General features: G+C 41.5%; 2 protein-coding genes and 1 pseudogene across 3 annotated transcripts; 1 reads left to right on the forward strand and 2 right to left on the reverse strand.

Annotated features, from left to right (window-relative positions):
* Window positions 1–504: 504 nt before the first annotated feature.
* LOC139564101 (serine/threonine-protein kinase Nek10-like) lies at window positions 505–9,461 on the reverse strand (annotated as a pseudogene).
* A 2,771-nt stretch (window positions 9,462–12,232) lies between these two features.
* LOC139564671 (septin-7-like) lies at window positions 12,233–21,985 on the forward strand. Of its 2 annotated transcripts, XM_071384406.1 has the most exons (13): window positions 12,233–12,377; window positions 14,059–14,165; window positions 16,085–16,185; window positions 16,341–16,475; window positions 17,211–17,328; window positions 17,593–17,685; window positions 18,143–18,239; window positions 18,350–18,401; window positions 18,553–18,681; window positions 19,581–19,601; window positions 20,215–20,350; window positions 20,653–20,795; window positions 21,018–21,985. In XM_071384406.1, exons 1-13 carry the CDS (start codon window positions 12,245–12,247, stop codon window positions 21,055–21,057), a joined length of 1,305 nt encoding a protein of 434 aa, XP_071240507.1. In that variant the 5' UTR covers window positions 12,233–12,244; the 3' UTR covers window positions 21,058–21,985. The 2 variants fall into 2 exon arrangements, with proteins under 2 accessions (XP_071240507.1, XP_071240508.1); XM_071384407.1 differs by lacking the exon at window positions 19,581–19,601.
* LOC139564672 (protachykinin-like) lies at window positions 21,904–23,658 on the reverse strand. Its single transcript, XM_071384408.1, has 5 exons — window positions 23,348–23,658; window positions 23,014–23,116; window positions 22,885–22,908; window positions 22,556–22,612; window positions 21,904–22,469 (listed from the first exon to the last, which is right to left on the reverse strand). Exons 1-5 carry the CDS (start codon window positions 23,489–23,491, stop codon window positions 22,459–22,461), a joined length of 339 nt encoding a protein of 112 aa, XP_071240509.1. The 5' UTR covers window positions 23,492–23,658; the 3' UTR covers window positions 21,904–22,458.
* Window positions 23,659–23,723: the final 65 nt, after the last annotated feature.

The following is a 23,723-nucleotide window of genomic DNA, read 5'->3' on the forward strand; positions in this document are numbered from 1 at the left end:
ATAGAGACATTAGGAACATGCCGTCTGATGCAGGTCAGACAAAACCAGAGATAAAGCTGTAAAATCACTATCCTGAGTCTACTTAGAGTAAAGAAAGTGTAACCTGGGAGAGAGAGCGGTCACAAAATAATCACACAACAGCACCCCACTGAGAAAGACCCTAGAAACGGTATAGATTTGTACATATGATCTACGCATGAGTACATTAGCTCAGTGCAAACACAAAGAAGAAAAACTCCAAGTAACCATACAGTTTCAATGTCTTAGGCCATAAATAGTCTAATATGCATATTGATAGAGAAGTATGACTGGTTTCTTTGACCCGAAATCAGTACTCTGACCCTATTTGTCTCTGTTTGAGCCTGTCGTGAAACACTTCCCCTTTATGTAGACTGTGTATCAAGGTTATCAGCCTCTCAAAGGAATGTAGTGCCAGCCCATTTCGACAGTGTGACTGGAAAACACTAGCATGCTAATAAAGACATGATATATAAAGGATGGAGGTCACTTGTTTGTCCCTGTTGCACCCTGGTCATTCCTCATTGCGTTCTATCCATTCTCCTCCAGAACCTCCTCTATAATGGCCTGAAAGGAATTATCACTTATACCATCCATATTTCCACTTTCTCCGTTTCAGCCAGACATAGACATGTCCAAAAATGTCAACTTCAACAGGCTAACTTACTGTATTTATTTCTATACATTAAAAAAAATCCCAGATACTAACCTACATCTGCTCATAGCTGATTCCCATTTTCCATATCACCTGTAGCACAAAGTTAGACTTGTTAGCAGATACATTTTAGGCTTGTAAACACATAGACAGAGTTATAGCAACCCCCATGGGAGACAACGTGAGTACACAACAATCATGTAGCTGTGGCTGTTGCCTCAGTACTGTTAGATTGCTATGTTAACCAGTATGCACTAGCACTGAGGTTAGCGTACCTTGCTTGGCAGCACCTAGATGGTCTCCTCCAAACGACTGGACCAGAGACCACCAGTCTGAGCCCGACTCCATTGGCTCTGGAGACCCCTAGAGCAGCTGGAAACAAAATGGAGATCAACACATACGGATTTAACCCGTTAGATGAACTAGACTGGTATATAGGCTTACAATGCCACGCTGACTACCGCAGTTCAACTCCAAAGTTGAGGCAGATCGCTCTAACGTTGTTGTAAGTTCCTGGTGTCTTGTACTTACCTTGTTAAGCTCCACCTTGAGACTGTAGGGACTGCTTCCGTAGTGGAACAGGGACATTTTGAATCTCTCAATCGCCCGCCGTTTGACACTGTGCTGAAGAGCTGGGGGAAGCTGAACATAAAATGGTGAAAAACAGTATGATTTTAAATATAATGGTTCAAATGTCTAGACATACTTTATACACCAACAAACTGGTATATCTCATTATATTACCGGAACTCTAAATCGAATGAAAATCTAAAGTACATATAGACCAGGTGATACCAGGAGTTTTTGGATGGGATCATCGATCTGCCGAACCTTCCTCTGAGATACACAGATTCCTGCTGACGCTATGAAACCCACATGTTTATCAGTTGAGTTGAACCCTTTTAACTAAAGAGTTAAAGGAGGAAAGCAGAACATCCTTCAAAATTACCCAATTTAGCTGGTCGGGGTTTTTGGCTTCAGAACAGCAAACTCACCACTGAGGAAAACAGGATGGTTATTTTATCACTTGACTGACAAACTGTTGTCATGACACAAACAGTATAGGCACTCTTCAGATGAAATGATGATATGGGTAATATTCAACAACATATAATATATCAGAGTACGATCATCAGACTCACCCAGCTAAGATTTGTTCATCTGCCACAGAAGCACTGATGCTGCTCTTTACCGGCCCTTTAACAATAACGAAGATCAATTGATTCCAATCCAAACATTTCACTTGGGAATACTCCTAGTAACTGAAAGATCTGAATTCAAGTGCTCACCAGCGTCTTTATACCCCGAGGCAGTGGAGATGTTGGTATGAGAGGGATCTAGATCTCCATCGGAGCCATTATCTATATAAACATATAGATCATAATCAACATGGTAGCAAATGTTTTATGAGAAACATAAATTATGGCCATATAATCCAGGGAAGATTTACCTTGGCGGTGTATTTTTTTGCTTTGGTTTGAGCTGTGGCCTAAAGAGAAGTATGGTACCATGGACTCATCAGTCCTACTAGGGGTTTTCTCCTGGTCTTTAGAGGAGTGGCGGCAGCTGCCCCTGCCCCGATGGCTCTCCAGGAAGTACTTCTGTGCTCGCTTCCTGTCTCGCTCCGCCCTCCTCTCCAAAGCATTCTGGGAGGTGTACAAGCTGTCCATGAACCTCATCATGATGTCAGAGATCTTGGAGCTGACTTCCACGATGTCTGGACGCAAGTCTGCGTCGGTTGTCAGGCACCTGAGGGGTATTATGGGAGTTATTTAGGTAGTAATCAGATAATGTAGCATCTTGTCAAGCACTGTCCATCATTGATTTGTGTGATGCAATGAGAGCCCTTTGCTATCCACATCAAAAATATTTAAGTGAAACATAAATTAATTCACTTTAACATCTTACCATTTAATCATGTCTGTGACTCTCTCTGAGAAAAGGCCTTGCTCCACTGGTTCATAGACTGCCTCCACAATCTACCAACACAAATCACAGTTTAGCAACAATAGCCTTAGGTACATAGAGAACCTATGTGAGTAGTGTGTGTGTATATGTGCGTTTGCGTGTCACCTTGGTGGCGAGGGAGAGCATGTTGCTGTTATAGAACGGAGGCCTCAGTGTAGCCATCTGGTAGAGGATACATCCGCTAGCCCAGACATCAGCCTTCTCCCCATACGCCTCACTCTTCACTATCTCTGGACTACACTCACACATATACACACACACAATAAGGGGCAGTTGTAGAGATCATTCAAATGATATTGGAGTGTCAGTCATGAAGCTTGCTAAAGGCAGTCGTACCTTAGAGACGACCTACTTCATCATCAGGACAGATCTACCTGAAATCTCCCCTGAGTAACTATTATACACAACTCACCAGGAGTACAGTATGGTCCCAACCACTGATGTTAGCTTGCTGTTCTCCTGTTTCTGTTTAGCCAGCTGAAATGGATTCAGGTCAAATGTTTTACCGACACGTATACCTTCAGGCATAAGGACATGATGTACGTAAAATGAATGGTAAGTGGTTTGCTGAAGAATTTGACTCATTCCCGTTTACGTGTGCCTCTGGTTTTAGTAGGAGATGCCATGAGGAGAGAGAAATAGAGCATGAAAAGGACAACTGTGATTGACTGACTGATAGTGACTTTGTCCCTTTCTCCCAGCATGACGTTATTAGGTCTTGGTGGATGATCCTCTTCTCCCTGTGCAGGTACCTTAAAGCCAGACACATCCGAGGAATTTCATCGGGAGAAAAAACCAAACAAGGATATGCACTCTTTAGTAAACAACATCATAGCATTGATTAATTCATTCCTTCATAGTAATTATCCAAGAGAGAATTCACGGTCACAGTAGCTTTGTTGTCAGTGCAAAGCAATGGAGGCCGATACTTACCTGGATGAATATGTCCCAAAGTCTCTCCTCTGTGAATTGCTGCTCCTTCTCTTTCAGAGAGTTGAAATGGTCCCAGAGGGGAACACCTTATATCGACTCCATGACAATGTACAGCCTGTCACCTGAAACAGTGTTCATAGCCATTTATAAAGCTGGTATTTTAATAATGTTAACTCAATATAGTGGTGTGTCTGATACTTACCTTCCAAGAATGTCTTGTGATATTTCACAACATTTGGATGGGTCATTTTCAGGGAACAGAGAAAAAGTGCTCATCATTCAAAAATATCTACTGACTGGTGTGTTGTAGGTAATACTGTATAAAACCACACGGTAGAATATCAACAAACAAAAGCTATGTGTGAGACATGAACTACTGTATCTGGCCGATAGTAAACCAATTCTAACCTGTTCCTTAACGATGGTGAGCTCAGAAACTATCTTCTCCACGTTGCTGTCTCTGGACTTCTTATCTTTGCCAAAGGCAGGGTTGTGGAGATACGCTTCCTTCAGAGCCAGAAGGTTCTGTCCACTCTGTTTCCTCACCTCTCAGCACAACCGCACACAACAATCAAAACCAAACCGGTAGAAAATATACCAGAAAGAATGTTAATGACGTGTGGAGTGATATTACGGTTCGCCCTTTATTTAAAGGGGGAGATCAAGCTGATCCTGACTGTTATAGGCCTATTACTATTTTGCCCTGTTAATCAAAATGTGTTGGAAAAACATGTCAATAATCAACTGACTGGCTTTCTTGATGTCTATAGTATTCTCTCTGGTATGTAATCTGGTTTCCGCTCAGGTTATGGATGTGTCACTGCAACCTTAAAGGTCCTCAATGATGTCACCATTGCTCTTGATTCTAAGCAATATTGTGCTGCTATTTTTATTGACTTGGCCAAAGCTTTTGATACGGAAGACCATTCCATTCTTGTGGGCCGGCTAAGGAGTATTGGTGTCTCAGAGATCTTTGGGCTGGTTTGCTAACTACCTCTCTCAAAGAGTGCGGTGTATAAAGTCAGACAATCTGCTGTCTCAGCCACCACCTGTCACTAAGGAGTACCCCAAGGCTTGATCCTAGGCCACACGCTCTTCTCAATTTACATCAACAATATAGCTCAGGCAGTAGGAAGCTCTCTCATCCATTTATATGCAGATGATACAGTCTTATACTCAGCTGGCCCCTCCCTGGATTTTGTGTTAATTGCTCTACAACAAAGCTTTCTTAGCATCCAACAAGCTTTCTCTACCCTTAACCTTGTTCTGTACACCTCCAAAACAAAGGTAATGTGGTTTGCTAGGAAGAATGCCCCACCTCCCACAGGTGTGATTACTAACTCTGAGGGTTTAGAGCTTGAGGTAGTCACCTCATACAAGTACTTGGGAGTATGGCTAGATAGTACACTGTCCTTGTCTCAGCACATATCAAAGCTGCAGGCTAAAGTTAAATCTAGACATGGTTTCCTCTATCGTAATCGCTCCTCTTTCACCCCACCTGTCAAACTAACCCTGATTCAGATGACCATCCTACCCATGCTAGATTACGAAGACGTAATTTATAGATAGACAGGTAAGGGTGCTCACGAGCGGCTAGATGTTCTTTACCATTCGGCCATCAGATTTGCCACCAATGCTCCTTACAGGACACATTACTGCACTCTATACTCCTCTGTAAACTGGTCATCTTTGTATACCTGTCGCAAGACCCACTGGTTGATGTTTATTTATAAAACCCTCTTAGGCCTCATTCCCCCCTATCTGAGATCTCTACTGCAGCCCTCATTCTCCACATATAACACCCGTTCTGCCAGTCACATTCTGTTAAAGGTCCCCAAAGCATATTATACGGGGCTTTACATTACATTCTAAATGTATTTAACAGGTAAAAGGAGACAGGAGAGGGCCCTTGAATGTACAGCTAACTGCCAAAATAATGAAAACACTTGAGTAAATGAGGGATAAAAAGTATATTGAAAGCAGGTGCTTCCACAATATTGTTACAGACACTTGTAGAATCTATGCCAAGATGCATTGAAGCGGTTTTGGTTTATGGTGGCCCAACAACCTTTTAAGACGCTATATGTTGGTGTTTACCTGTATGTTACGTATAGTCGTTTTTACAGTATAGTAGTTGTCTCACCGTGTAGAGAGAAACTTTTGCTTGAAGTGCCTCATAGACAGTGATGTCTCTCACATAATGTCCAACATCAATGAACATCTCAAATAAATCTGTAGGAAAGAGCCTGAAACAGAAAATGATTTTCATACATTTTCTGAAAGATGTCGGTTACATTCCATGCTGAAGAGGAAACGTAGGTTCCGAAATGCATAGCACTGTCAACATCAACAATAACATAATTACTATCATTGCAGTATAAGGACAAACATGACATGATAATTGTAATTACACCATTATCTAAAGCATGTGTAATACCTGTAGGGATATTGCTTTTGGTCCATTGAGAAAGCGTTGTGGCAGAATCAATTTCGCAATTACCCCATTCTCCTGATGAAGCAAAGAGAACGCATTTCAAAAATGTCCTTTCCACGAACACAATTCTGAATCAATATCATAGTCCTAAATACTGCCCAGTTCATTGACCATTCTAACGGCAGCCAACACTCTGTTTCTGTTTGTGGGTAGGTGCCCTTACCTGAACCACCTGATGTGCAGTGGTGTCATCCAAAACGAGCTCAGTCAGAGCCGCACAGCATGCTGCAATAAAGACAGACATTTACATAAGATTATGTTGGACGTAGATCCATCTGTAGGATCTATAGTCAACATATCCAGGGTACGTTCCTACCTGACTGTAGAGACATGGTGTCGTCCACACCCTCCTGCGGACTGAGCTCCTCACTGATGTGCTGTCTCTGGATGCGTCCTGCTGCATTGGCCTCGATAGAGGAGCGGTCCGAAACGTACGCCCGTTCACTGGAACGGTACATTACATTACAGAAGTCTACTGATCTGGGTTGCTTACCGCTTTCTCATCAACTTCATTTTCTCATGGTTATAATATGCACTAACCAATGTTTCAACCACTGTCTTTGACCCACTAAACTCTTAAGTAACTCTTGATTAATATATGTTCTAAAGTTTGAAATACTATTTTTATCAAGGCACAAGGCGAGACCCAGATGCAGACACAGGAGGCAGATGGTTGGAGTCTTACAGTGTTTATTAATCCAAAGGGGTAGGCAAGAGAATGGTCGTGGACAGGCAAAAAGGTCAAAACCAGATCAGAGTCCAGGAGGTACAGAGTGGCAGACAGGCTCGTGGTCAAGGCAGGCAGAATGGTCAGGCAGGCTGGTCAGGCAGGCGGGTACAGAGTCCAGAAACAGGCAAGGGTCAAAACTGGGAGGACTAGAAAAAGGAGAATAGCAAAAGGAGTATGGGAAAAACACGCTGGTTGACTAAACATAAAAGACAAACTGGCACAGAGAGACAGGAAACACAGAAATATATACACTGGGGGAAATAGGCGACACCCAGAGGGGGAGGAGACAATCACAGGAATAGGTGAAACAGAGACATGGCGTGACATTTTTAGCCTAACCAGAGGTTGCATACCATTTTCTCATAATCACAATTTTCTCAAGGTCATAATATGCACTACCTAGGCCTCACCCAATATACTGCATTTGACCCAGTGAACTCCTGAGTAGTCTATGCTCTCCATGAACTTTTATGATACTTCTTTAGTCTATCCAGAGGCAGCCTCTCACCTGTTGAGGATGTGGAGCAGCTGTTGCACCCCTCCCCAGGTGTGTATCTCGGCGCTGGTGTCTGGCTCCTCACACAGCTGGACCAGGACCCACACTACACTCCACATCAGCTTCAGGTGCTCCCCGGGCAGCAGCCTGAGCAGCACTGGCAGGCCCTCGCACTCCCTCACCTGCTCCCGCACCTGCCACACCGGGGAAAGCAGCCGCAGCAACTCTGCACTCATCCTGAAAGGGACACAAAGAAAAATGGATATGCAAAACACACATCAAAGCAAGACATTGGAAGGTGCATGTTATTGCTACTGATATAGTCGTGCTGTTGATGGGGGTGTAAGGCAAACTGTTTATTTTGAAGCAACTTTATTGCTTAAAGATGAACGCATAGTGTGTGACTGATTAGGGAGGTAGGCACTGTACCTTATGGACAATAAGTCATAATCTTGTAGTATAACAAGAAGATTCTCCACGATTGACAACTCTCCTATCTTCTCCTTGCATTCTGAACAAGGGGATAGATCAAGCGATGTATTTAAGTGTTAGCTACAGTGTATACTCTTACTAAAAGGTATGCATGATGTCCCAAGGTCCCTTTATAAGAGCAGTTACCTCTCAGCCAATGAGGTGAGTGCTAGGAGGGAACCTAGTAACACACTGCTGTCATGTGTTGATAGGAGCTTTACCAGGGTCTGAGCATGAGCATGAAATCTTATATCATTATATGCTCATTAGTTACTACTTTCCCAGACAGAAAGAAACCTATCCACAAGTAATGGGGATCAGACATTGGACTAACAGTCAGTTAGGAGTACAGTTCTTTATTTAACACAATCCTATAGTATATTGTACAAGGCAGTGCAATTTTTACAATTGTTTACCTTATGAGCTCCACTCTCAATAACCCACTGCCTTTGGTCCTCCACTGCAGACAGTTTCTGAAACATATCTATTCAGGAATGAAAAGACAAGGAATGATAAGGATGGACATTGAGGGAAATACAGGCTACTTTTTGGGGGGATTTGATAACTCACATGTCATAGTGACCAACTTCTCCATAGCAAATGTCTGCTTTCCACACTCCAGATAACTGCTGCACATCAACTCCATGTACTGGAGAGGGAGTGAACGGGACAGAAAGCGGCAACTATAAAAAGCAACACAAGCTGTCAGACTTGAAGGTTTTTAAAAATAGATTTAAAGTACATTTACCCTTGCAAGAAGATCAACAGCTTGGAGTTGATGAAAAACTCTCTGAAAAGAGAGGGTATGAAGAGAATTAAAAAATATACCTGAATTCAGAGTGTTGAATTGTCCTGCTTGCTTGTCAGGTTTTTGTCAACAAGTCATAAAAGAAAGGCAGCACAAGTCATATCTATTTTACATCATATGAAGTTGAAGGAAGAAAAGGACCATCATTCGTTTTACATGATAAAGGGGTTCTCTTATAAGCAATTGCAGACAGATGAGCACTCTAAGGACAGACTCAGGTGGTGCATGGTCGACCCAGTCACTACAACGGAAGTACACACACAACTGAGCAACTTTCAAGACCTTCATCAACAACATCAGCTGCACAAAAATTGTTGAAACTGCATGAGACTACATGCACAGTCTGTTCTTGACCAAAGAGGTAAGGATCTCCAAAAAGAGCATATGTTGAGGATGACTGTTGAAACAATGTTGATTTCTGGATGTTGCGGTGTTAGAAGGAAAGATGTGTAAGAAAAGTTAATTATGTGATCAATAATATTTAAGGAATCCTAAATGCATTATTTAGGGATATACCTGAATTTCTCCAGCTCAGGATCTTCAGAGATGATGTGAATCTGACTCCTATTTTTGCATGCATTATTTAGCTGGAGAGTGGTCTGGGATCTTCCTCCACTGTTGCGGACCTTACATGACTGTCTCAATGCTGCCACCTGGAATGTCAGGCAGCAGCTGGGATGTCAGGCAGACAAACCTGATCACATCATATTGTACACAAAATAGAGGGTTTGACATTCATATGAATTGACATGTCCTTACCTGGTGTCTGTGAGCATTAGTTTCAAGCAGGGACAGAAGTTTCCTGAGATCATCTGATTCCCTAAAAAGTGTTACCTTTTGGTCAATCGTTTTATTCCAGTCAAAACAGGATATCAGTTGTGTGCAAATATTTTAGTTGAAAATGTCCCCAAAAAAGTAGGCCTATTTTGACATTATGCATGTGCAGTATCTGAATTGACTGAACCTGAAATGACTTCAATACGACATACTTCTTGTCTGGTCCCTTTAACTTGTGGAGTAGTTTGCCTGCTCTTCTCACCTTTTTAAATGGGTTGGGCATTATACAAACTCCCTTCTGCTTCCATGGGTCATTACCTGAGGTTCAACTTCCGATAATTGACAAAGTATAACAATGCATTCAATATCATGGCATTTGGTACATTGTAACTGCTCTCAATATACAAATAAACATAGTCTGTTTTAGAAACATTAGCCTAGCGGTAGCTAGTAACACTGAACAACAACATGTGCGACATAGTTCGGGAATAATGCAGCCATCCACTACAAGGGAACACAAAACAAAGGACAAACATGTTTCCTTTGAGCCACTGAGCAGTCCCTTACCCTCCTTCACCATGGCAAATATGTAAGATACACCTGTTATTTTATTATTATTTTTCAAGCTTGTTTTCTCCTTCAATGATGCAGTTTATTCATGGGCATATTATGGGAAAGTATGTGCCCGAATTGGAAAAGGTCATACTGAATTTGATGATAGTTTTAACCAATAGGAGGAAGCAACATTATTATGTGGTAGTTTCTATGGATACAACTGACGCCTTTTTTTCACATTCCGTCACCAGATAATTTTGTCTTTGGAATGTAGTTGTTTGTTGTTCCCCTGTTATTATAGTTCAGTGGTTGTTCCAGTTTCACCAAGTGCATAAATAAACATATTAATACTAAATAACTGTATTTAACAAGTAGGTTTATAGCTCTTATTTTGATTAATATTTATTTTTCATAAACTACTAACCTGTGTGCATCGATCTATATGCAAAATAAACTTCCGATTTTGGAAAGTTAAGTAGATGCAGAGTTTCTGTCAGGTTTCTGTTGATGGAAAATACATCAAATTAAAACAGAGATTCTCTTAAGCAAAAATGTAATATTGTTGTCGCGATAGCATGTGGATAACTCAGGCAATGAACAAACTACCGCGAGATATTTGGTCCTTAATTTTTGCTATTCATAATCTCAGTACGCATTGTATCTGGCGTACTCTCCGTCGTTCAGGTGTGAAATTACGTCGGCCATAGTACGTAGGTATGCGCTAGTGGTAAGAAGCGGAATGTCGGGTTGTGAATGATCGGTTTCTGAGCGGCAGCGAACGTCAACATTATGGGTGAGCCTACTTACTGTATCAAAAATGTCCTAAAACTGCTTTGGAAATTACATGTATAGCTTGTTGTATCAGAATGGCTATTTTAAAGTAATGGTTGTTTGTGGCTTTCTAATTGTCTGAGTAACCAACGCCCAGTCGTCCCCCCCACCAGTTGTTGGATGAGTTGCTAGTTTAGCTAGCAGGTTAGCGTTAGCTAAGGCATTTCCTGTGTAGTTATTTTCTACCTCATCACTAATTACTTTCCTAAATGTTTACCTACCTAGTGGTTCATTCCAAAAGCGAATGTCTTATTCTATGTATCTGGTGTTTGTTAAGTAAACTCCATCGAGGTAACGCTAGCTAGCTTTTTTTCCAGTGTGTGGCGATAACGTCATGTTCACCACCTAACGTTAGCCAGCTGGCTTGTTAGCCTACGATTCAGAAAATGCTAACGCCAAGACCCTACCCTTAAATTATTGTCCCAGTATTCACCAAGCAAGCCATTGTTAATGGTTAGCTAGCAAAACAATAATGTCAAGCAATGTATTTACTTCCAGTTATTTCAAACACTTGATTTCCCCATGAGTTCGACACTGAAAAATAGATTGAAGTGTGTGTGACACCCTATAGTGTCGAAAACAGCAAACCAGAGTATGGTCAAGTGTGAAGATGGGGTATCTTTGGGTGTCTGCCTTTTCAAATTGGTTTAGGGTAGGACGAAGTGAAAGTGAGTCAGGTTTTTATTAAAGAAGGCCTATTTAAATTGTGGTGAAGATACACATTTTTCTCATGCAGTCATGAGTGTACACCTCTCACCACTTCCTTCAGTTGACCCGCAAACTGAAACGGAAACCACACTAGCTAGCATAATCGTGAAGAAGGATTTGTTACATTTTTCATGTAACAGTGTAAAGCAGTGGATGCTGTGGGAGGACGGGCTCATTGTGATGGCTGGAATGGAATATATGGAACAGTATCAAACACATGGAAGCCAGGTTTGACACGTTTCTTTTATTCTATCCATTACAATGAGCCCGTCCTCCTATAGCTCCTCCCACCAGCCTCCACTGGTGTACAGATAGTGATCTCACTCATACCATGCATGGACATAAAGAAGACATACAATTTGAACGATCATTTTGCACTGACATAGGCTTTCAATTGAAAATATTTGAACGACAGTCCAAGGCTAAGGGCATCAACAGAGATTGGACTCCGTTATACCCCATGGTGAAGCCAACAACAGTGAATAACATTATCATACTATCCAACTCTGTGATGTTATGCTTGCTAGCCTAAGCACATGTTATTTATCCCCAGGTTTTCCAGTTTGTGAAAATAATTCTGTGTTAGGATTATTGCTGATATTGACTGTTGTCGCGTGTGTTCTCTCCTTTGGCTCTTACCTCACGTTGGACCACATCGCATGATTATTTCCATAAAACAGCTGTAAGTATGGATGGATTGGTCAGTTAGGCCGATGTTGATTTGCCTGTTTATCAGAAGGACTTTATCCTAATTTTAAAGTATCCTAGGCCTGTTACATAACATTGCAAATGCTGTGGTGATGATGTTGTGCTCATATGTTACTTTCCAGCAACAAAAGAATCTGGAGGGGTATGTGGGCTTTGCTAGCCTTCCCAACCAAGTGTACAGAAAATCAGTGAAGAGAGGCTTTGAATTCACCCTGATGGTTGTGGGTAAGAAAATGCTGTTCATATATTGAGGTCATGGTTCAACCGAGTCATGTTTTCAGTCATTTCAGTTTACACAATACAGTTGACCAGGTAAGGCTGTATATGGTAAGTTAAATTTGTAGACAGGAATGTGTGTGTGACCACAGTTATGTGCAAGCAAAGTGTGTGCGTGTGTGTGGTTAACCTCCTCTCAGTCAACCTCTCATTTAACTTTTTTTCACATCTGCCTGCCTATTAAAATAGCTTTGATTTATTAAAAACTGCGCAGTATTATCAAAAATACAAGGGTATTTTTTTTTTTGAAGTACTTGGATGCGGTCGTTGAACTCGGCCAGGACCTTCATTTGCTAATCAGTCACTGTTTGGAGGGAAAATGTTTCTTTGGGTCAAACCATTTCCTGTGGTCGGCATAGCAGAATTTCTCCCTCACTGCTAAGAATAGTTTGTCTCGCAGTTCATCTCAACAACAGCCTCTTTCTGAGCCAGTCATGGGTTTATCATTGATTTTTTTTAATTTTAAGAAGTTAGGCTATACTTGTCAGTAGCCTATCTAAACATGCCTGCCTTGCCAGGCACTCGCATGCAACGGGGTTCCTCTTAAACAAGTCACCATGATTTACCCTGCTGTGTAAAAATATCCTTTAAAGGCAGTGTGTTGGATGGTGCCCAAGTTGGCTGTTGGGGCCCAAAAATGCCTTGACGATTTCGCCAGCCTGATTGCTGCAATGAGAATAATAATACGATTTTTAAAGTCCTATTTCTGCAATATCAGTTTTGTATACTGTTACAAACACACTGCCTCAGCAGTAGGCAGAGCCTGCTCCTCTACCCAGTCTTGAGGAGCTATGAGCCCATGTCACTGGTAATGTCAGAAAGGGCTGGCGTTATCAGCAGTGACTGGCACAGCACACTATGCCTCGCTGAGCGCAGCACGCCAACCTGTCCTGTTACATGGAAAACACTGGTGTGTTGATACAAACTAGCCGTTCATACTCATAGGAGTATGAAGATGGGCATTGAAATGCACGTTGTCAAGTGCAATCGCTCAACACTGAAATGGTAGCGCTCAACTCCCAATACTGTAGCCTGTAAACAGCAGCTCGTTAATGATCGAGGTCAGTGCCAGTGGTCATTTCCACTGCGTTAATGATTCCATTCACCAGGAGCATGGAGACCAGGCACACAATGGCTAGCCATACTAGATAAACGGGACCACACAGCCGGCATAAGGCATTCTCTAGCCACGTTCAGACTAGGAGCTGTTGTCCTAGCCCTTTACACAATCATTCAGATGGATGGTCGTCTTGGACAAATGTCAATGGCCCTCAATCAAAGACATGACCTTTGGGATTTATTGGCTGGGCTTTATTCGATGCTTCTACAGTACCATTGGATGCCTCTAAAGTTGCATGAATAGCTATCACACAGTGGGGTGTACCAGCTTTCAACATGTATGGTTAGCTGTTTATAATGTCAGTGTTCCCTTATATCTTTTAAATGTTGTGTTCTTGCTGGTATAGCTATGTGTTATACTGTGCACACTAGGCCAGTATGGTGATTTGAGTTGCATTGATTCCCTCGTTTTAAAATGACACTGACCCTAATGTAGCAACACTGTCATTAGGCTTTATGATCAAAAATAAATAGATTGTTTTACTGCAACTGTTTTTATTCTTTTTTCTAGGTGAATCGGGATTGGGCAAGTCCACGTTGATCAACTCTCTGTTCCTAACAGATTTGTACTCGTCAGAATACCCTGGGCCTTCGCACAGAGTCAAAAAGACTGTACAGGTAGTTTAAAACACTTCTGCTTAACAGTCCTGTATTCTCTTGTTGAATATCCTTTTTCCACCGATGACCATGTTAGTTTGCCTCAGTGTTGATGCCTTGGAATTTGAAACACATTCTGTGATATAGAGCAGACTAAAGTATTCATACCCCTTGACTTATTCCACATTTTGTGTTACAGCCTGAATTCAAAATGGATGAAAGCAAAAACTATTCGCACACATCTACACACAATAACCCATAATTATGTTTTTTGTTGTTGTACATTTTTGCAAGTGTATTGAAAATTAAATGCATGTTCATACGTTTTCACACCCCTGAGTCTCAGTCGATACTTTGTAGAAGCACATTTGGCAGCGATTACAGCTGTGAGTCTTTCTGGGTAAGTCTCCAAGAGCTTTCCATACCTGGATGGAACATTTGCCTTTTTTATCATTTTAATCATTTTTTAAAGCTTTGTCAAATTGGTTGCTGATCATTACTAGACAACCATTTTCAGGTCTCGCCATAGATTTTCAGTAGATTTAACTCGGCCACTCAGGAACATTCACTGTCTTCTTGGTAAGCAACTCCAGTGTAGATTTGGCCTTTAGGTTACTGCCCTGCTGAAAGATGAATTCATCTCTGTGTCTGGTGGAAAGCGTACTGAACCAGGTTTGCCTCTAGGATTTTGCCTTTGCTTAGCTGTATTCCGTTTCTTTTTTATCCTGAAACTTCCCAGTCCTTAATTAATGAGTACAAGCATACCCATAACATGATTCAGCCACCACTATACTTAAAAATATGGAGAGTGGAATTCGGTAATGTATTGGATTTGCCCCAAACATAACACTTTGTATTCAGGACAAAAAGTTAATTGCTTTGCCACATTTTTTAGCAGTATTACTTTAGTGCCTTGTTGTAAACAGGATGTTTTTGAATATTTGTATTCTGTACATGCTTCCTCTGTCATTTAGGTTAGTGTTGTGGAGTAACTACAATGTTGTTGATCCATCCTCCGTTTTCTCCGATCACAGCCATTTTAAATGCTGCAACTGTTTTAAAGTCACCTCTCCGGCAACTGAGTTAGGAAGGACGCCTGTATCATTTTAGTGACTGGGTGTCATGATACAACATCCAAAGTGTAATTAACAACTTCACCATGCTCAAAGGGCTATTGAATGGCTGCTTTTTCTTCTTCTACCCATCTACCAATAGGTGCCCTTTGCGAGGCATTGGAAAACATCCCTGGTCTTTGTGGTTGAATCTGTGTTTGAAATTCACTGCACGATTCAAGACGTTTCAGCTTTTCGTTTATTTAATCAGTTTGTAAAAAAGAATTGACCAACATTATTCCACTTTGACATTATGGGGTATTGTGTGTAGGCTTGTGACAAAAAAATCTCAAAATAATTATTTTTAAATTCAGGCTGTAACACAACAAAATGGCAAGGGGCGTGAGTACTTTCTGAAGGCACTGCATGTCATTTAGTAGAGAAACTTGGTCTCCAAAACGCAACGTTATCTCCACACAGATGCTCATCTGTTTTTCTGGTTCCTCTACATAGTTAGGTAATAACACAGTGTTAGACTGCATGTTGAAGCATGCAGCTAGAATGAGAGTCACCCACTGTCCTCAATGTGTGCTACACAATTGGGGACAAGGTGTCTTCCTGAGAGGTTGTTTTGGTCCTCTTTCCCTTCATTGGGATTGGCAGTATGCTCATTTCTTCTGTGTTGTTGCAAACACTCTCTTGTGGAGACAGGCGTTTTGCTGAGCGCATTGGGTCTGGCATTGTTAAATAGCCAGAGCTTTATATTCTTACGACAGTTCTTAGGAAAGTTGTATTGTTCACTATCTCACTGTCATACACCAAATATAGTAATAGTATGCATTTAGACAAGACAACTATTGAATGCTAATATAATTCTCTATTTCCCAGGTGGAGCAATCCAAAGTGTTAGTAAAGGAAGGTGGTGTCCAGCTCCTGCTCACAATAGTCGACACCCCAGGATTCGGCGACGCTGTGGACAATAGCAACTGGTACGCAAAGTTTGACAACTCCATTTTGGCTCCAATAAATGCATTGATCTTGACCCATTTGACATAGCTTGTGAACAGGTTTCCAGGAAGTAGTGACCATTTTGGCTCAATGTGTGTGGGTTTGTTTCCTCCCTGTGGCTGTATGTACCACGCAGCTGGCAGCCGGTCATCGACCACATAGACAGCAAGTTTGAGGATTTCCTCAACTGTGAGTCGCGGGTGAACAGACGACTGATGCCCGACAGCAGAGTGCAGTGCTGCCTCTACTTCATCGCCCCCTCGGGACACGGGTGAGTCTAGGTGGTAGGGAGAGAGATCGGACAGTGAATGAATGGCGAGGGCTGCTTAAGATTTATATAAGATTTATATAAGATTTCACAAGTGTAAAGTACACTACCCCATATTAGAAATTCCAATCATTTTTGGCTACTGCCTCTTAAAGGTTTTTTTCTCTCTCTTTAGGGTTGTTTTGCAGTATACATACATAGTTGTGTTTCATATGACTGATAGTGCTAAAGGGAATCGGCTCTGTCAGAGAAGGCTGTGTGTGACGTGGCTGTGGGGTAAATGGGGTGTGTGCATGCGTTCACTGTTCATACTCTGTTCTATGGGACGTTGTCCTTGCAATCCCCCAGTCAGTGTTGAGACAGGCTCTTAGAATGAGCAGCTTATGCTGGCCTCACACACACTGACCCCTCACACGCACACACGCACACACTCCTCACAGCACCAGCTGATATAGCTCACTCACACTCGAGTGCCTTGCAGGGTGACACTGCTAATGAGAAACAGCTGGGGAAAGTGTTCTGGGGACACAGACAATAGTTATTTGTGTTGTCATCGTTGATATTGCTTGTTTGTTTACACTACTAGAGCTCCATTGCAATGTTTCATTAGTTACTAGATTTAAGGAAAGAAATGTGAGCTTCATGGTTTGCTATGAAAATACTGGACTGAATCTGTCCATCAGCACCCCTACCCCACCATTTATGGTACTAATGTTATTATGCCATGTCTCCCTCCAGACTGAAGCCTCTGGATATTGAGTTTATGAAACGGTTGCATGAGAAGGTGAACGTCATCCCACTGATCGCAAAAGCAGACACTCTCACCCCAGAGGAGTGCCAACGGTTCAAGAAGCAGGTCAGTGGGCTCTGTCTGGGGGCTGGGCATCAAGGGTCTACCAACACGAAGACTTGATTGTTGCAGATCGAAATAGACTGTTTGGGCAGAATGGGCCATTTCCTATTCCACATACTGCTCCGACGATGCCTTCAGACTGTATGAATGTACTACCCAGAGGAAATTCCGAAGGGAGTTGATACCACATGATAAAGAACTGTCCCACGTGTCTTTTGGATTGTCATTGGGGTCCTTGTTAATAAAACATACTGAACGGTCCCCCAGATCATGCGGGAAATCCTGGAGCACAAAATCCAGATCTACGAGTTCCCAGAGACGGATGATGAGGAGGAGAACAAACTGGTGAAGAAGATCAAGGTATGACACAAATGTACTGCGAGTAGTTTTAAACACCATGCATGCACCAACGAACTTAGCCATTTAAACTGTGAGGCACTTAGCTACATCAGTCCCGCCTGGATATTGCGATCGCAATTAGTTTTTGCAAAATCAACAATTCCATGCTTATTGTGCGAGAGCGTGCAAATTACCAGTCACTGCACTATTACCACATAAAACACACACAAAAAAAAGAGTGCTGGACATTTTAACCAATAACTAACTTTTACAGCATAAAATGGTTCAATCAAGCAGCACGTCAAACTTTTTTCCAAATTGGTCAAAGTCATCACAAATTGCCGTGCGAAATATCTGAATTGCTGCAGCAAAACCAAATATTTTGGCCCACAACTAGCCTATCACAAAATTCTGGAAGGGCTGTTGCATATACACACACACACTCGTCTCACACGTCATTGTGTTATTTTTCTTGCAGGACCGTCTGCCCCTGGCCGTGGTGGGCAGTAACACCATCATCGAGGTGAACGGGAAGAGGACCAGAGGACGACAGTACCCATGGGGAGTGGCAGAAGGTACCAGGCATGATGGGAGATGTAGTTTGATCAGAGAAGGAAAATCGGTAATAGTAAGAGGCTCCTTCTGGAGAGCGGTTTGAATATGTATTGATTGTCTTTCCTTGCAGTTGAGAACGGAGACCACTGTGATTTCACCATCCTACGAGACATGCTCATCAGGTACAGACTCAAAACATGAAGTTACAACAATTGATAGAAAATGGGGAAATGACAATGCATTTTTTTTGTTACGTTGTCAACAACATTGACCATAGCCTCAACTTGCTAGGTTTCTAAGACTTGTTTTGTCTGTCTTTCTGTGTGCGTACAGAACCCACATGCAGGACCTGAAGGACGTGACCAATAACGTCCACTATGAGAACTACCGCAGCAGGAAGTTGGCGGCTGTCACCTACAACGGACAGGACAACAACAGGGTCAAGGGTCAACAGTCGACCAAGTGAGTCCAACAGCTACCAATGGTTCTCTATTAGGCATAGCCTAACTCTCTTTGTCAATGATCAAAGGCATATTTTACATGACAGATAATCTACTGGACATTTGAAATGTTTTATCATATTGATGTGATATTTAGGCTGTATATAAATGGATGTTATTGTCGTAGTGTTCTTGGAGGTATTTTTCCCCCCAATATAGGTCCATCATTCCAAATGCAGGTATTACAGCTTAAGGGGATACTTCGGGAGTTTGGCAATGAGGGCCTTTATCTACTTCCTCAGTCAGATGAACTCTGGGATACCATTTTTATGTCTCTCGTGCAGTTTAAAGGAAGTTGCTATCTAGCGTAAGCGCAATGACTGGAAGTCTATACCCATAGACTTCCAGTCATTGCGCTAAGGCTAGTTAGCAATTGCGCTTATGCTAGTTAGTATTGCGCTAGATAGCAACTTCCTTCATACTGGACACAGATATATAAAAATGGTATCCACAAATTCATCTGACTCCGGGGAAGTAGAAAAGGGCATGATTGCCAAAATCCATAACGATCCCTTTAAATTCCACACTGTTGCTCTCTTACACCGAAGACCCTGTTATGTACACCAACCACGCTCAGCATCTTAGCTCTTTACTGAGAGACACCCTCACACACTGCGGTTCCTAACGCACAGCTATGCACCAAACACATGCTACTACTGCTACTACACACACCGTTTCATGCCTCTTGAAAAGTGGTTTTGTTTCTTTGTGAACTTTTCCTTGTTTACCGTGAGAAAGTAGATGTTTCGTTCTTAGTCCATGTTTTTTGTTAGTGCGGTCAGTCCGTTTATTTTTTCCCGTTGTCGTAGTGCATGATTTCATCACAGCATGCTAAGTGTGTGTGTGTTTCTGTTTTTTTAGACATGACACAGGTGAAGGCATGTAAGTGGTCAATTTATGTTTCCTTAGATCATTATTATTATTTTTAATATACCTTTTTTCCTCCCCTGTCTGGGTTCTCTTTTTCCCAGTTCAGTTTTCTCTCCGTTCTTCCCCCTTATGTCGGACAATGTCTCAGGAACCCTGTAGATGCCAACATTGAGAAGTCAACTGGGAATTGATAAATATGCATATTACATTGCAAATACTTCAAATGTAATTAGCGTAGTTGGACTGGTGGCTTCTTCTCACTTTCAATTGCGTTTACTAACATTTAGCTAAGCTAACATCCCAAAGCACCACTATTTCACTACAGTTACTCACTAGCCTATGCTAACAGCTTAGCTAACTCAGCTCCGTGATTGCTTGGTGCTGGTCTTTGAGTCCCCTGCTCCAGAGCAAATTGGGGTTCTTCTTCCCTCTGCTTTTCCACATTTCAGTCACCACATTGTTGGGTCCTACCGTTCCTTTCATGCATAGATCCTTGTATGTACCAATTCCCTGCAGGAAAATGGGGGTGGCATTACTGTGCGGATTATTCCAGTGTGATGGAGGTCGGTGCACTGTAGGACTGGTCTGACTGTTTGCATGCATACGTGTGTGTGTGACCCTGCAGGAGCCCCCTAGCTCAGATGGAGGAGGAGCGGAGGGAGCACGTGGCCAAGATGAAGAAGATGGAGATGGAAATGGAACAGGTGTTTGAGATGAAGGTCAAGGAGAAGATCCAGAAGCTGAGAGATTCCGAGGCTGAGGTAACATCAGTCACATTGCCTTACTACACTACTGACCTCTACCGTATGGTTTGACTTCTTACTTCCTGATGCATAAACACTAACTTTTTGGTGGGTGTTGATGCACTGAAAGTCTTAGTGAGACAGTGAGTGGGGTGTGTTTTAATGACGTGTGTGTCACTGCCCCTCTCTGAAGTGTTACATTTCCAAATGCACACTTATTTAACCAGGATAGTCCTCTTAACAACAATTGTCACTTTTTCAGTGAGTCATACAGTTGTGATCATGCCTTTTCAATTTTTTTCTAAATGTCTCTTCTGCAGCTCTCGAGGCGTCATGAGCAGATGAAGAAGAATCTGGAGGCCCAGCACAAGGAGCTGGAGGAGAAGAGACGCCAGTTTGAGGATGACCGGGCCAACTGGGAGACCAATCAGCGCCTGGAGCAACAGAGACTGGATGCCTCCAGGTAACACTATCTGTCACGCACCTGAACTGGTGACTTTGGTTGTTACTAAAGTAGCTCTATTTAGTGTTGTCTGTTGGATAGAGAGAACAACTTAACTGGACACAATGGTCTTTGCAGAATGTAATACCAGCGTGTCCCACTAGATGTCACTGTATAATTATCTCAACCACTGTTTGTAAATGTTTGTCATTTTATTGCCTTATATACTATTCTCCTCTACAGGACTCTGGAAAAAAACAAAAAGAAGGGGAAGATATTTTAGAGACAGTCTGCAGAAACACCAAGTTGTACTTGTTGCCAATGTTGCCAGCTCGGACATCCGTGTGGGGCACCAAACCAACACCAAAGCTCTTGTACAGCCCAGCTGGGTCTGCATGTACTGTCACAATGACCGGAAGAGAGCTGCCTGTGGACTTCTCCAAGGAATGTGTTTACCTTAACCAAACTTACCGTCTTAGACAGGCCAAACCCATATATAACTGAATACTGCCCCCTTCCCCCCAAGGTTGCATTGTCTATTTAACAACTGATGTTTACCGTTTAATGCAGAGCAACAAAAAAAATGAACTGTTATACAATCATGTTTCAGTGGTTTTATTTGTTTACATGCACAAAAGATCTTCCATGATGTGGAAAAGGAAATGGCATTTACAAAATAATTTTTGTTTAGTGAAGTGTAACAGATAAACCTCATACTGAACAGCTCCCCATGCAATGTAGCCTAACACGAAACAACTGTCTTAGTCTCTCAACAGGAGTAATGGGAAATCTGGAGGCAAAAATGCACCTTGGGCTTTTTTATGGCTGAAGCTTTTTCCAAAATGTAACGCTTTCTTCTGATTTTAGCTAATTTCACTAGCCTTGGACCACCATTAACTTCATAAATGTTATATTTCAGTTAGTTTATTTTTATATATACTGAGCCAGCTAAAGTAATGTTTTTTTTGTATGGAGAATTTTTCTGAAGCTTTGACTAGTTTCTGAAGAGGATTGACTGTTTAAAGTACATTCAGTAGTCGTACAAAGAGCAAAAATAAATAAATGAAAGGAATGTTTCTGTAACTCCACATGTCATCAGATTATGTGGGAAAGGAAAGTCAACACCATATTTTGCTTTGGCTATGTACTCATCTGTATTTTTTTATTTGTATTGTACAAAGTCACTTAATAAAAATGTGATAGACTTGTAATGCAATGAATTCTGATAAGAGATGCATGTTGATACTGCATTACTACATTCAGAATACCTTTTATGTAGGCCTACTGAAATTTAAACAGTTTAAATGTGATACTTATTTTGCTCTGTAGTTTAGTATTAATCTGCTTTGTCTGCACCATATCGCCACCTTCATTCAGCGTGTCTCAGTTTAGTGGTTTTACTTTTGATAAGTATTCTGCCACATTACATGCACAATATGAATGTTTTCAGAGCACTAACAGGTTATTTGCCTGAATAGATTTGACATTTCACACCACAGTAATATGCATCTTCCTTAATTGTCTAAAGCAATTTTTGCAAGTACTTTTAATTTGATGCAAAATGTTTTCAAAATATTGGACATCACACTTGACTGAAACAATCATGCAAACACATTTTCAGTGCATCCTGGTACACACTTGATTCTTTTGATTCAAAGTTGTATGTAGCTGCTTTGGAGATTCATTAGAAGTTACCTGCAGGAATAACAGTAATCAACAGTATGTCCTAAGAGAAAAAAAACTCACTCAGAATAGTCAGACACTAAATGCTGGTATTTTACCTTGTTCCTCTGAGCTCCTTTTACCCATCAGTCCAACAAAAGACTCAAATTTCTGCCCTGGAAAAGAGGTGAGTAGGGCTATTTCAGACTGAAAAAAGTATATCTCCCACAGTGATCCCATTTTGACATTACACACCAGAGAGTCTTGCAGGAATTGTATATGAAGACCAGTTCCACCTTAGTGGTGTTCATACCTTTATCATATGTAATTCTATCATGCATTAGACTTTGTTGGCAATGACTATTTCAATAGCATTTAACTGAGGCTACTAGTATGAAGATATCAATGGGATACAAGGCACAGAGATCCTATTAAATGCAACACTTACTTCTTCTTGTTACCTGGGATTTTGCTGCAAAGAGTGGAAGGGAAAAAGCAAAAATACAGATGAGCTTTTGTAGAAAATAATATATGTCCTTTAAAATATTGAATTCTAACTAGAAAGTAGTTAGCATACCAGAGCCTCTTTTCCCCATAAGACCAAAGAATTTGCGTGACTCAGGTTTTCGAGTCATTCTTTTCAGGATTTCTTTGTATTGCTCAGATTGTGGCCATTTGCTCTGAATAAATAAAATACACAATTTAGCTTATTCATTTGAATGTAGCCTAGGCTAATCATGAGATGCAAATTATGAAGCCTATCACTGCCCGTGTCTGCTTCCTAAATAGTCCACATTTCCAAATGTACCGGACAGTGCTGAAACATTTTTTTATCTTAATATCGACAATGACACTAGGCTATAGTCAAATGTTTCAAACATATTTTTGCCAATTTGAGAGAAATGTCCTACCGTTTCATTTTCTTCTCTCCAACTGTCATCAAAATAGATTTTTTGGCTGAGGACAGTTGCCAAAACGAGGGAAAATACCATGATGAGTAGAATTATCTTCATTGTGTTAGCAGGTGTGCTGTGCGTAAAGTTGTTCCTCTTCATGCGTTTATTTTATTTGATGAGAGTAACTTCACTGATAAAACCAGACTAATGGCCTGAATAAATACTGAATTCCTATAATATCAATAGTTCAAAGATGCAGCCTGCTGGTATACCCCATGGAGCAAATTTTAACAGAGAAAGAAGTGCGTCTATCCATTGGCGTGACATTACAATCGGCGCGCCGGCGTTTTTATGCAGAGACAGAGCTGAAGTGGGTGTCAATGTCAAGCAG

Source organism: Salvelinus alpinus, chromosome 35 (assembly GCF_045679555.1).
Source record: "Salvelinus alpinus chromosome 35, SLU_Salpinus.1, whole genome shotgun sequence".
In the NCBI taxonomy this organism is placed as follows: domain Eukaryota; kingdom Metazoa; phylum Chordata; class Actinopteri; order Salmoniformes; family Salmonidae; genus Salvelinus; species Salvelinus alpinus.